Source organism: Drosophila suzukii, chromosome 3 (genome assembly GCF_043229965.1).
Source record: "Drosophila suzukii chromosome 3, CBGP_Dsuzu_IsoJpt1.0, whole genome shotgun sequence".
Lineage (NCBI taxonomy): Eukaryota > Metazoa > Arthropoda > Insecta > Diptera > Drosophilidae > Drosophila > Drosophila suzukii.
Genome location: NC_092082.1, coordinates 15,767,390 through 15,782,724, shown reverse-complemented (window position 1 = coordinate 15,782,724; position 15,335 = coordinate 15,767,390). Strand labels below are relative to the sequence as shown.

At 36.3% G+C, this 15,335-nt stretch overlaps 1 protein-coding gene across 15 annotated transcripts in view; it reads left to right on the top strand.

The window, feature by feature from the left end:
• Pdp1 (PAR-domain protein 1) overlaps positions 1-14,668 on the top strand; it is a 59,448-nt gene extending 44,780 nt beyond the window's left edge. For 5 of the 15 annotated variants that reach the window (XM_017070413.4, XM_070996278.1, XM_070996277.1 and 2 more), the window contains exons 2-5: positions 10,904-11,058; positions 11,495-11,720; positions 12,527-12,768; positions 12,838-14,668. In XM_017070413.4, coding sequence (XP_016925902.1) covers positions 10,904-11,058; positions 11,495-11,720; positions 12,527-12,768; positions 12,838-12,924 — 710 coding nt within the window. In that variant the 3' untranslated portion in view covers positions 12,925-14,668. Of the gene's footprint in view, positions 1-997; positions 2,678-9,127; positions 9,170-10,903; positions 11,059-11,494; positions 11,721-12,526; positions 12,769-12,837 lie in introns of those variants that run through there. The other 10 variants (XM_036815232.3, XM_036815230.3, XM_065864490.2 and 7 more) reach the window with 6 other exon arrangements.
• The last annotated feature ends 667 nt before the right edge of the window (positions 14,669-15,335 follow it).

Here is a 15,335-nt window from a genome sequence, read left to right as displayed (position 1 = left end):
GCGAAGCTGCGTTTCATCGCTTTGGCGACGCGCGCGTTCACTCAGCGTTCGCAGTCCGGCGGCACCGGTTCGGTTCACGGCTCTCTACCAAAAAACCAAAAACCTAAAAAAGCCAATTCCAATACCATATAGCCAACCATCCAATTCCGAAAACTCAAAAACCCACTCACCAATACAAAAGCCGCCCCAATAGTAAAAAGCAAAAAAAAAGCCATAAAATAATACGTATACGACGCGTGTCTTCGTCTTTAGCACGGCGCTTTCGAATTCGTGCGAACTTGTGAACTTTCGTTTCCTTTATCTTCCACCACCCCCCCAAAAACGGTTTTTTGGCGAGGATCGATCCTCTAGGAGCCGCAGCAACCCATCTTGGATTAAAATGTATTGTGCAGTGCTCGAAATTATATGATCTCCCCCACCCAAACATAAGAAATTTGTGATCACAAGATCATTAAAGTGAAATTCCTCAATTAAAAGCATAAAGAATTTATAAAGAAAAATAGCATACGTATAAAACATAGGCATATATAAACTAAAATATATCAAAAAATATTAAATAAAAATAAAAAGGAATAAATCAAACGTGTTTAAAAGTTTGCCAACAATATTAAATGAAATAAAATATAAAATTATAAATAAGGCATTTGGCACTACATATATCTTGTATATATTTTATGTATGTCATAAAGCATTTAATAGTAACAGAGTAATAAACATTTTTCAGTCACAAAAAAGTTTAAAACTTTGCCTGACATTTTAACAACTTCCCGATTACAAGTCTTATGACAAAAACCACCTGTAATTTCCGTAAAACAATTGAAGTACATGGAAAAAAACTAAAAAGAAAAATATAATATTTCACCATCCTTAAAATAAAAGTAATTGAAAAGGAAACTTTAAGATTCCCCCTTTAAAAGAACTTAAACAACACATGTAAATACTTACAATTTATAGTAATAATAGAAACTGTCAATAAATAACAAGAGAAAATAAATCAATCTTCTTTTTATTGACAAGCCAAACATTGACTCAAAAAAAAAAAGAATCAATACTATAATAAAAATTCGCCTGAGCGTCAAACCCGCAGAAAATAAGTGAGACGATCAGTCTGAAAAATAGCAAAAACGCACGGCAAAAACATTTTGCTGGGTTGTTTTTTTGTATTGCCGCCTCAAGGTCAAACTTTTCTCATTCAAAAGCGGCGGGCAGAACCCCACAGCAAACAGGCCCAGCCCCACACACAGATAAAAAAAAAAATAAAGAAAAAAGTTAAATAAAACAACGCTCAGTACGCGGAATAGTTGACAACGAATAATAATAGAAAAAGGCAAACAAAACAAACAATAGGAAAAAAAAATTGCGAATGCAAAAAAACGGCTACAAAAACTGAGCCAAAGCCCGGGCCATTCTGAACATTCTGAGTGTAGAAAAGCCAGCTCGCTCTCGGTTGAATGTTGCTGCTGTGCGGGCGATCGCCACGAGCAATTAGAAGCGGCAGCAGCAGCAACAGCAACAGCAGCAGCAGCAACGTGCGATAAAAAGCTTTTTTCGGTTTTAAATTCCAATTTGTTGTTAATTAAGTCAACAGCCAGTGCCGCAGCAGCAACATGTTTGGGCCACACATGGCCAGCTAAGTGATACACATGCAATAAATAACTCTGAATCGAGCAAGGAATTTAACAAATTGTGATCTCAGCAATGAGAATGGACTATCAAATGCCACCGCCAGCACTGGCGCTACAGCAGCAGCAGCAGCAGCAGCAACATGGCCTGCAACACCAGCAACAGCAGCAGCAACTGCAGTTGCTGCAGAATGTGCAACAGCAACAGCAGCAGCAACACCAGCAGCAACAGTTGCTGGGCAACATGTCGCAGACGGCGGCCTTGCCACCGCTGAGCAGCTTGCCACTGCAAGTGGTGCACAACCTGCCGCATTTGCTGGCCGGCAGCAACAACACGGGCAATGCCAACAGCAACACCAGCAATTCGAATCTCAATGTGGCCTGCAACAACAATCTGCTACGCAGCAACATGCAACACCAGCAGCAGCAGCAACAGCAGCAACAACAACAGCAGCAGCAGCAACAGCTGCTAAACAATCTCAGCAATGGCAATAATGTTGCCAATGGCACATTGCCGCCGCCCACGCAATTGTTGCAGCATCATCTGCAACACTTGGCCCATGTGAATGTCAATGCAGCCGCTGCTGTGGTGGCCGTGGCAGCCAACAACCTGCAGCAGCAACATGCCAACAGCAACAACAGCACGGGCGCAAGTCCTGGCAGCAACAACAGCAATAATAACAATAATAATAACATACTCAATCACAACAATCTCAATATCATAATCAATAACCATGCCTCCCTCAACAACAACAACAATAATAACAACAACAACAACAATCCAGCCACACCAAATGCCAATCTGGCGGCAAGCAACAATGCCACGCCCACGGTTAATACCGCCTCCGCGGTGGCGCAACAACAACAGGCGCACGAGAATAGTTTGGTCAATAGCCTAGTGGGTGTTATCAACAACAGCAACAACAATAATAATAATACAAACAACAATAGCAACAACAACAGTAATAATAATACAGGAGGTGGCGATGACAACAGTCGATGGACACAATTCCAGGTGCAACAATTGTGGAAGCAACACGCCAACTACTTAAATGGTATGGATCAGCAATTAATAATTAAATACAACATGCAACATGGTATTTAAAATAACGGTTTGAATAAGGCCCAAAAATAATTACATATTTGGGAACTAGCATTACTTAAAACTATTCAAATGCAACTTGGAAATACTCTTAATATTATGTTCTTGGAGATCGTATTTGTTCAAAATATTTGGGGTAGTATTTCAATTCTAACTTATGTTAGGAAATAATTCTCAATGCAATTTATCAAAATTATATTCTTTGGGATAGTATTGCTGCGGAACAAGGTGGATAGTATTTTATTGTGTCGTAGCCTTTATAAGGAATTTTTGCAATTCTCTTTATATTGTATTCTTGGATATTGTACTTCTGCGAAATATTGGGGATAGTATTATTTCAGTTCTGATTTCTTATACTGTCAAAAAAAAATATAATGAAACTTACCAATATTATATTCTTTGGTATTTTATTGCTTCGGAATATGGTGGATCGTATTTTATTATGTCATATAAACCTTTGATACGAAATTTTTGCCATTCTCCTAATATTATATTCTTGGATATTGTATTTCTACGGAATATTTTGAATAGTATTATTCCAATACTAGTTTCTAAAGCAATTTAAGAAAAGTGCCAATGACATGTATTAGTATTATACATTTTGGTATTTTATTTCTATAAAATAGTATAACAGTATTTTATTTTTTGGTATAAACCCTTTACAAGGAATTTTTGTAAGGAATTTTTTCAGTTCCCTAACATTGTAATCATTCCTCCTACAGAAAATTGCTGATGTTGCACCTCTTGACCTTCGTGTTTTGAGTTTATTTCCTTGTCGCGGTCGCTGCATTTTCCCAAATTGATTGTATGCCTGGCTAATTTTTCTCACCCCAAAGTGACGGCAGCCCCAACCCCTCGAAACGACCCTGATGTGGTGTCAAATCAGCTTAAATCGATTGACAAGGCTTGGCTGTGGCTTTTCATCTGGGGTCCGTCCAATTGCGGAGGACCGGCTGGCTTATGACGACTGACAGGAGGGGTTTTTCAGTTTTGGGGGGCTGCTCTATGGGTTCACTCTGCGGCGAGTCTGACATTTCCGCGTGGGGTAGGTTGGCTCGAGTATCCTAACTTTCAAACCTTTCGGACTCTGCAACTCTGACTCTGACTGTGAGTCTGGCATTTCACAATCACTTTTGCTTTCGACTTTGGGCCATGCTCTCGGCAAGGGCCAAAATACAAAATACAGCAACAAGTTGTTCAGCGCGACATTTTCAGACAACTTTCGTTTCTGACTTTTGGGTGCTTTCCATACATACTATATACTATATATATTTCCTGGGTATATATAAATATTCCAAGTTTTTATTATGATGTATTTAAAAGCCCACTGGTCCGGCCTTTTGGCTCTCTCGTCTTTGGCCTTTTGTTGTTATCACCTAAAGTTGATCTGCCAAAAAATAAAGCGGCAACAAAAGGGCAATTTTTTATCTTTGTTTCTGTTTGACATTGCGCGGCATAATTTATATGTGTGTCCAGGGCCAGGGAGGCAAACGAACAATATCAAATTCATAAGCGGCTCTTTAGCTGCCGAAAAATGCGTTTTTACTTTCGTTGAACCAGCAGCAACAACTACAACAGCCAGTCAGCTGCTCTGCCGGCTTAGCAACATCACCAAAAATTAACTTTCACTTTTTCGGCAGTTTTTAAATTCATTTCTTTCTTTGGCTTTTGGTAGTTTTTTGATATTTTTTTGGTGGCCTGCTCCATGTTGACTTTGTTGGCTCTTCCTGAAATAAAACAGAGAGACAGACAAGCCAAAAAAAAAAAAGAAGAAAAGACGGAAAAAAGTTGAAGGGTTCCAGTTTAGCTCTAAAGAGTGGGAAATAAATATGATTTTATCTTAATCAAAAAATATACAATTTCGAAAGTTGCCAAAAAACAATGTGGAGATAAATGACGCGGGGGTTTTTTTTGTTTAATATTTTAGCATTATCTAGATAGTGGGGAATGCGATTTACATTTTTATCGTGGGAAAAAGGTTATTAAATTCTACTCTCTTTCAGGAAAATAATAAATAAAAATATATTAGTTTAAAAATATTAAAACTAATACTATTTTTTATAAATTATAGAATTATACTTGCCTTTAGAAAACTCTTAATCAAAAATAACAGTTTAAAAAATATTAAAATGATTTTAAATTAGACAGTTAATTTTAATAAAAAGTTTTTCTAAGACATAAGTTGTAAAAAGTTTGTAGAACTTTCTTATACCATAGTTTTTCAGATATTATTACATAGAGAACCAATTTAAATACAATTATAAAGTTATTCAATTTTGTTTACTCAGAAATTGGAATTAAGTTAATCTTCTTTCAACAATTCTATTTTTTCCCCCTGTTCTTTTTAAATTATGGTTCTGCTATTATTGGGTTATATCTTTCGGCACCTTCTTGGGTTTCTACGGTTCTATCAATGGCATGACCGTGAGGAACTCCAATTTCAATTGACTCGAACCGTTCGGTGCGCCTCAATCTGGCCATTCATGACTTCCTTTCGTTTGGTTTATCACCGCGGGAAGCGTTCAGAGCTTGAAGTGTGCCCCTGAAACATGCCAAAAGGCGAAAATCGGAGGGGGTTAATGGGGGCCTAGAAACCCCCGAGGCGTCACACACTCACCCAGATAAACGGCCTGCCAAAATGCAACGTATTACAGTTATTTCAATCAAAGCCAACCCAGCTACCCAGCTACTCGTCTTGGCCAAACGCCAGATTGTTGCCAATTAATTGTTGTTGTTATTGTTTGGCCGACACACTCACTGTTGCGCAATCGCAACACAACGGTAAAACGTGCGAATTGCAGCTACGTTGCCGTCAGGTGAGAAACTTGAATCAGTGAAAGTGGCCGAAAGAGAGGCTTTGGCCATAACTTTTGCCTTCTGCACCACGAGGCGTATGAGCAATCTGTTCACACGTCGTCACTCTCTGGTCGAAAAAAATGCAAAAAAAAGACCAGAAGCACATTTGATTGAAATTTACTGTGTTTTGATTACGTTTTACCCCTCAGCCACGCCTCCTATTTTCTTTACAGCCCGCGTGGTCTGCATATTTGAGGCAATTTTATTTGGGTTTCGATGTCTCTGGTCGTTCGTGTTTCAGCCGCTTTATGGCATGAGTCTATAATTTGATAGAGCCAACACGATACGTATGATTATCGGTTTCGCTTCCTTATTTCTGCTAATTAACTGCTTCGGCTGCTGCTGCCACCGTGGCTTTCTTTCGATCTGAAATTGGGCTAATGGGTTGGCGGGGAGGGGGAAAAACTATGTGGCAAATTGTGTCGCTGTCTGCGGATTTTCACTTTCGCCGCCCGAGTCTCGGGCAATTAAACTGTTGCAAAATATTCCGCCGCTCGGTGCGGTTGTCTTTCATAATTTTCTATTAATTTCGTAATCGCAAAGAAAGCGGTCTGCCGTTAGGGAAATCGCGGTTATGGTAGCTAGTGTGCTTAAATTATGAGGGAGGGAGGTAAAAAAATTAAAATGCAGAAAGATTTGACAAATTGTGGAAAGCCTTTCAATCGAATGAACGAATCTTTGCAGGTATAGCCCATAAAATAATATCTGTTTTTGTTCTACCTTCATTTTTTGGACAATTTTGAGAGCTTTACGAGTTTTTTCTATATTATTTACTCAAAAACTTAAATAGTCATTTTGATTATTTTTGGATAATAAATATTAAGTCTTATTTAATTTAAATTAAATATTTTTAAATATTTAGAAGGCAACTTAGAAAGTGTAGTGTCATTTATGAGTAAAATCGAGTTTTCAATTCATAAAAAACGAACCTATTTTGCCAATAACTTAGAAGCCTACAAGAAATATTATTGAAATTATGAGTAAAATTTTAATAAAGTGGAATATTTGTATACATTTTAGAAGCTTAAATTAGCTATCAAAATTTTCCATTATTGTTAAAATATAAGTAATAAAATAAAATTGAAAATAAAAGTTAATAGATTTTTACAGTAAAAATATAAATAGTTAAATAAATTTGAAGATAAAAGATAATAGATATATTTTTATAACATTTACCTGGGAGAACATCTATCCATTCCAACCGAGTGTTGCCTATTCGCCTCACCTAGCAACAACCCGGAAATCCAAAGCCTATCACATTTTCCCACAAATAATTAATTTCACAAAAAAAGAGCGGTAGAAAGATATAAAACAAACACACAGAAAGCAGTAAAAAAAAGCTGAAAAAAAGGAATAAAAAAGCAATGCAAATGAGCGCAAATACGGAATGAATGCAGTGCATACAAAAGCCGCAGCGGCAAAAGCAAAAGCAACAACGACAAACAATCGAAAGTGTTACACTTTCTGCACTTCACCAAAAGCAACAACAACAGCAACAACAACAACTCAAACTTCCCCAACAACAATGGCAACAAACCATAAAAGAAGAGTGCGATGTAGTTTATAAATCGATGTAATACAACAGGCACTCAGGCGCAACAACAACTGAAAAATCACTAAGCCCCAACAACAACAGCAACATCAGTAACAACACCATGAAAAACAGCAACAAAAAAAACTCGTCTCAGTTGCGCCATCGTTGCGCATGCGCAGCGTATGACTAAAAGTACACAGAGAGTGTGAGAGAGATGGGGAAAGAGCAAGAGAGATGGACAGAAGACAGGTGAAAGGGGCGGACAGTTGTTGTTGTTGTAAGTGTCGGTGTCGGTCGACTTGAAAAAATGGAAATAATGCAAAATGTTGCATAATATTGGAAAAGCTTTTTTCTATAACTTTGCATTTTTTTTAGCAAATATCTCCAATCGATTTTATTATTATAATGATAATTCAGGGGATCTTAAACTAGGTCCCCAAAAAAAATAAATAATCCCCAATGTCGTTCGTATATCGCGTCATAGCATCGTCTGCGATTTAATTCTCCCCTCAGAAGTTAAACCGATCTGCGTTTGCGTATTTTAAACTGGTTTCTTCGATCGCTTTTTTGGGGATAGTTTTTTGGGAGCTTGAGACTCGTTTTTTCCTGCACTCTCACTTTCATTTCGCTTATCGAGGGGGTGTTCGGGGGAATGGAGTTTTCGGGCAATTGAGACGGATGTGGCCGGGAATCAAATTTTAATTGGTTTAATGGATATTCCGATTAACGGAAAAGGCGGATAAAAATGCACTTAAACAAGAAATTACTGGATAAACAATTTTGATTTGAAGATTAAAGAATAAAAAACGGGATTTTTTTGCAAGTTTTATTAGGAAAAATGTCTAAAAACATAAATAAGAAAAGCTGTCTACAACTGGTCTTAAAATAATAGTTTTTAATAATAGTACTTCGTAAACACTAAAAACCTTTTTTGTTAGTCATTAAAACCCCATAAAAAATATTTTCAATGAAAAATTGGAATTAAATCTCTTCATGTTACCACTTCCTTAACTTAATTGTCATTTCCTCGACTTCCTCTTCAGTCGACTTGCACTTCATCAAAATCACAGTCACTAAAACCGCCAACCAACCAAAATTTACGCTGTTTCATACTAAAACCCGAAAAAACGAAACAAAAAGTGAAAGTTTAATTCCCCCCTCCAAAAAAAAAACTATATATCTGAAAAACCTACGGACCATGGTCCACTAAAAATTGTGGCCAAACCATTAACACAACAAAGACCACAGAGCCAACAATTTACAGAAAAATGATATACCAGTAATAAGCATAATAATATTATTAGGATCATAAAAAAAGAGAACTGGTGTTTTCACCAGAGAAACAATAAATTTGTTGTCGTAGGCCCGGGAAGAGAGAACGAGAAACAATATCTCTCTGCCTATCCCTTTCTAATGAAAGTGAAATACTGACCAAAAACGCACAGAAATTATGCAAATTATTTTAATTACCAAAAATGAGAAATCTCTCTGAAGATAAAAATCCCCAAGCGAAGAAGGTAAAATAAAATAAAAAGTGCGAGGGCTCCCAAAGATGACACAGAAAAAAATTCGCTGACCCACTTAAAATGGCAAGAGAAACTGAAACTGAAACCGAAACTGAGGCAGAAACAAGAGAAGATTAAGTTGAATTCCTGTTTTGGGTTCGTTTCTAAAAATAAACCGAAAGACAAGATTCCTGCTGCTTAACACACAAATCAACAATGTTGATGACAGTGAAAGTGAACTGGGAAAAGAAATAAATTCAGATCGAAGGCAATAAAATAAAAGTAAAAGTACCTTTTGCCATATTCATGAAGGAGTAAAGTCTACATCCTTTTCGCCAAACTTATTGTACATATATCATCACATTAGCATGCTTTTTGCTTTTACTACCATATCTTTTCTGTCTTTCCTGTACTTGTTCTTGCTTCTTTTAATTGCTTTCTTTTGTGAAAGATTCAATATTGTATTTCTTTTCTACTATCTATCTTTTCCGTTTCTTCTGTTTTACAGGCAGGAAATCTCCATTTTTGGGTTTCATTTGCAAAGCAAACGGTAATTTGGTTTTTGTCTTTTTTCGTTATTAGTTTGTTTTATCTTTATAATGTTTTTTGTAGTTTTTGTGTCTTTTGTTTGTGTTTTATTTAATTGCCATGCGAAAGTCTTTTGCCACCACTTTTTTAATCATTTTTGTGCGCTCTTGTGTTATCTTTTTTTAATGAGTTTTTAGACTATATATTTTGTGTTTTTGTGCTTCTGTTTTGTGTATAATTTTTCTATAATTGTGGATATTTTAGTTGCATTAAATTAAAAATCTATCCTAAAGTTACTTTTTAATTTCTGAACTTGGTAAACATAAAGGAAAGGGGTTTCACTATTGAAATTAATTTAAGTGTTAAAGAAAGCTTGTATATTAAGTATTTTCCTAATTCAAAATCGTTAAACATAAACGTTATCGTTAAACACAGTAAAAGGTTTAAATTTATTAACTAGTTTTTTAAGCTTCCAGCCAAAATGTAAAATTAACAATTTAATGTTAAAGCTGTTTTTCTTCTTTATTTTCGATAACTACCTTTTTGTAATATTTGTTGACTCAACTTTTCTTATTAAAATTCGCCTGAAGTACTTATTTTTCAAAATGTTAATAAACTTTTAATTGCCCATATACATTTTTCTCCGAAATTGGCTAAAAAATATTAAAAGTAAATGGGTAAAGAGCCAAAAGAGCTGGTCAAAAAGTTCATGAATGCATTACCCATACGCCCCGTGGGCCAATGCATTCGCCGATTTGCAAGTCCTAATTTTCACCAAGCACCAGATATTACTTCACAGACACTTGAGCATTTCACTTACGCTTTGGTGAGCACATCGAAAAGAAAAGATATTACTTCATGGCGCAGACCAGAAATGTGTGTGTTTGGCGCCGAAGAAGTCGAGGAAAGAAAGAGGCAGGCCGCAAAATGGCATAAAATTTCGCAATAGTCCGTAATGCAAAAAAAGCGGCAGTAGCAACAACTGTAAATGCAGAAAAAAAACGAAATAAAAAATGAGGAATACAAGAAAAAAGCATTCGCAAATGAAAGTGAGAGTGAATAAGAAAGCGGAAACTATTGCGAGCCAAAGAAACCAAAGACGGCAACTGGTTTCTGTTACTGTCTGTGGCCAGAAAACGGGTTTTGTGAAAGAAATCAAAGAAAAGAAGCGAAAAGCAGAGAAAGATCATGCTCAGCTGCGCATGCGCAGCGTCAAAATAAAGCTTCGACGAAGCCCACTAAAAAAAAATAAACACTCAACTTGGCTACAATAGGGCTGCAAGCTTTTTGACCATCTTTGAGCGCTTGAGTTTATTTTACACACATTTTTTTTTCTCAGCTGGAAGCGATAAAAATCAGTTTGAAAGCTGTAGTAAAAATTTCACTTTCGCTTTTCGTATGTTTTCTGTCGGCTGCTTCCTCTTGCCGTTGTTTGCTCTGTGTGTCTGTGATTTGTTTGTTTGTTGGTTTTTGGTTGTCTGTCTTTGTTTCGTTTTGTTTGCCTGTAACCCGTTTTTTTTATGGCCAAAAGCTGCATGCGGAAATTCGCGGAAATTGTTTTTCAGCCATATTCCCATACGAACGCAAATTCCCAAAGAATTCGAATGGTTTATATAATAGAGAAATGAAGAGCACTTGACCCACTTCCAAGTATGGGGATAAGATATCAAAGCCCTTAACTGGCCATATTTATAGACTGCTATCTAATCATGGTTATATGGCCCTGACTAATTGTACACCCATTTTCTTTTTACAGGCAAATCCACATCGAATAGCAAAGAAATCATCTGCCCAGATGACAAATACAAGGAGGAGGGCGACATCTGGAATGTCGAGGCGCAAACGGCGTTTCTGGGCCCAAATCTGTGGGACAAGACCCTGCCCTATGATGCCGACCTCAAGGTAACACAAGTTAGTATCATTTCTGTCATCGCTGCGTAGTGGCTGCGTCTTTTTATACAATGTCCAAAGGTCTAAATTACACACAAAGCTCAAAATTGTACACGAAAAAGGCTGATTTCACTAGATTAATTGCAAGCACTTAATTAAAATAATAATTACTCTATGAAAAATTACTCATAGAGGCACACAATCACTTAAATAACTATAAACTCATGAGAGAACCAAAGCATCTAGTGGAAACAGCCTAAAACACACATAAACACCAGTACAGTCATGACAAAACACACGGCGAAACAGTTAACTTGAATGTTATCGATTGCTTACTTAGTGCGAGAATTGTATTCTCATCATCCGAGCTCAGATCGTGTGACTAACACCGAGGAAATACCTAATCCTCCCATTCGTGTCCAGTTGCTCATCGCATATTTCGCATTTAACATTTTAGTATGCCGACCTAGACGAGTTCCTGTCGGAGAACAACATACCTGATGGCCTGCCCGGCACGCATCTGGGTCACTCGAGTGGCCTGGGTCACCGGTCCGATTCCCTGGGTCACGCAGCGGGTCTGTCGCTGGGCCTGGGCCACATAACCACAAAGCGGGAGCGGTCGCCCTCGCCATCCGACTGCATCAGTCCGGACACGCTAAATCCGCCATCGCCGGCCGAGTCAAGTGAGTATAGCGAATAATCGGTCTATCGGTGCATCGATAAACTGTCAATTGAGATCGTAAATAAATCACAATCAAATAATGTAAAGAGCGAAGCGGAAAATGCAATATCTATTGAAATCGTTAACTAAATATTTAAATTTTGAAATCAACAAAACACCTATAACGTATAATGCCAATATAAAGTAAAGTATATCAAAAATCTGCCATTAATCGATAAAAATTTGCAGTTTCAATTATTCTTAAATTTTAACTTAAAATTGGTGTTACCTACTATTTTAATATATTTGAAAAGATATTTAACTTAATTAAATATGTGTTATACAATGTAATCAAACTCTTAAACGATAACATTTTGTTATCAATTGAAAATTCTTATCAACTGCTTTATCAAATCAAAAGCGACATTTTTAAAAACACACATATAAACGATCCTATGACTTTAATCAAGAACTTTATTGACTTATAAATGAAAATATATAAGAACACAAATGGAATGGACATTGCTTCTAACTTAAATTATAACTGAATTATATAAATTAATTTAAGTTACCCACAAATGTCATATCAAATGCTAAATGTTAAAGAGACACAAAACGAAGGTTCCGCCCAGGGACCTTCACTCAATGATTCCCATTCCAATTTGTGCAAAACCTTAAATTTCAATTTAATTCAATTTCAAATTCAATATAATTTTCCATCCATTACCTTGTTTGAGTTTACCGTTCTGAGGTTGATTTTTATGATGTTTAATTTAGCACGAAAACAGTCTGTGAACCATTGTTAACATTTAGTATTTGATATTCCAGCATTTTCGTTCGCCTCCTCGGGCCGTGACTTTGATCCGCGAACTCGAGCCTTCTCCGACGAGGAGCTCAAGCCGCAGCCGATGATCAAAAAGTCACGCAAGCAATTCGTTCCAGATGAGCTCAAGGACGATAAGTACTGGGCCCGTCGCCGGAAGAACAACATCGCCGCCAAGCGATCCCGCGATGCCCGGCGCCAGAAGGAGAACCAGATTGCGATGCGGGCACGCTACTTGGAGAAGGAAGTGAGTACTTCTGAAATACCCCCCCAAAAACCATCCAATACTAATCCCAAACTTGTACCACCCACTCAGAATGCAACATTACATCAGGAGGTGGAACAGTTAAAACAGGAGAACATGGACTTGCGTGCACGTCTATCGAAATTCCAAGATGTGTAATGATAAATACAATTTTGTGACTTGGCCTGAGGACACCACAACAATTAAATAATAATAACTATTGATAAAAAAAAATAACAATAATCATAACTATGATAAAAAAACTACTAATAATGTTTAGTACAGCAGACATGAAACCTACACTATAAAATACATATTGTATCTAAAAATATGTATATGCAAAAATATAATTATTAAGCAAACACACACACAGCATAAACACACACACACACACAACAAATCCCTCACGGCGTCGTGCTCCGCTTAAATATTTATTTTATGCTTAAAAGCTAAAAGCAAATTAACTAAACACAAAGGAGGAGAAAACCGAAACCGAATGGAAACTAAACATTTTTTAGAGTAGCCAAAAAAGAAAGTAAAGCTCTGCAGCCGAAGCTTTTTGCCTTTAAAGTAGCATACTTCCGAGCGCAATGGGAATCCTAAAAATAAAAAAACACACACAGACCTAGAATTGTTATCTTTTAAATTGTTTAATAGTTGTCTAGCCTAGTTTTACGATAACCTCCCCCTTCTACGCCTTCTTCTGCTACTTTTCTTCCCTCTCCTAACTCTTTTAATTTCTATTACTTTTTGTAATTAGTTTTTCGGTTAAGTTTTGCTTTAGCCAATTAGTGAAAGGAGAACCACACCCACACACACAACAAATCATATTGTAAATAATTTCGTTGCCTTTTTTCAAATTAACTCGGGAGAAGAATTACCATAAAAAGCATAAGAAAACTTGTATAAAAAATTGCAAAATGAAAACCCACAAAAAAAAAAGAGAAAATTAAAGAAACGCTAAGAGAAAAACCATTTAGAATGAGCAAAGAACTTCCCTCCTCAGTTGCCGGGCACTTGGCAGCTGGTTAGTTTAAGTGAGCTATGATTTTTATATAAACCTAATGAAAAAAAAATATCAGAAAATCCCAAAAAAATTAAAAAACCAAACAGACGGACAGAGACAGACGGTGGACAGACGAAAATGCAAAACTAGAAGTGAAATAGTTTTCGTTGTTGATTTGTTGATACTAAAATAACCAACCCAAAACTAACCCAGACATAGTCAGCTGGTTAAAGCGAGAGAACTACTTTTCGTACTACCTACTAACAGAACCACACACACAGACCATTTCCCCGGAAAAGCCCCCTTTCATACCGCTCTATATCCACCCACATATTTTCACATTTTTCTTTTAGTTGTAAAAATTTTATTCGTATATCTTTTATTACAAGAAAAACTATTTCTTTTGGTGTGATTTGCAAGATCTTAAAACAAACAATTTATAAAGAAAAAAAACAAAACATTTTACATAATACCGTACAATTATGTTACTTTAAACAACAACTATTTTCGTTAGTTAAGTTTTATTAATTATTATTATTTGTTATACATTTGAGTTACATTTACCTGCATACAATTATCTAGAAACTTAAGAAAATATATGAAACTACAGAAAAAACGACCGACCGAGAGCAAAATTAATATTTTATATTCAGCAAACAAAATCGAAGCTAAAGCAAGAGTTAATTAAGTTCATTAAGCACTTCTTCTTAACAAATTTCGATAAGTCTTATTTATTCTATGGAAAAATGTGCAAAAACCAACAAAAAAGCAGAAAGAAACCACAAAAGCAAAGATCGATAAAGGAGAATGAGCGTGACGAAAAAGTGAGAAAGCAAACAACAACAAAAAATTGTGTGTAATAATAAAAGTCTAAGCGTTGCTTTTAACTATTGAAAACTCGTTTATTTTCTGTCTATCCACCCACACCGCCCCCCTCGGCAGCCCCGCCCCCTCGCCACATAGCTCATTGTTAGTAAATAACTAATAAAAACCATACAAGGATCTCAAGACAGAGTTAAAGAAATAAACCTACAGCCGTAACCGCAACCGAAATCGAAATCGAAACTAACCCTAACGATAGATGCAAGAACTACACAAATAAAATAGTAATCTACTTAGCATTATATAGCAATATAGATATTAGCCATCCCCCAAACTTTTCTTTCGGTTCCCTAAACTGAACCCCCCAAAACAACAAACCTAACCTAAAAGCCTTTTGCACTGCTATGAGACCACCTAGAGAAAACAACCACAAAATAACGTTAAAGATGAAGAAAGAACCCCACAAGAAAAAAGAAAACCTAAAAAAATGTTGGGTGTCATTTTGCAAGATGAAAATTTTTGAGCTTCGGTTGTTGAATGAATTCACACAAGTATATACGATAAACTTAACATTTATGGATAACTCAAAATAGCGGACTATACGACTAAGCAGATTCAAGCAATTGCTACATATTTGTACGACAAAACCAGAAGTAAAACCAAAATCATGTTATATTTATATAAAAATATTTATACCTAAGTAACATAAAAATTGCGCGTAGAGGTGAAAACAAATTAAGGC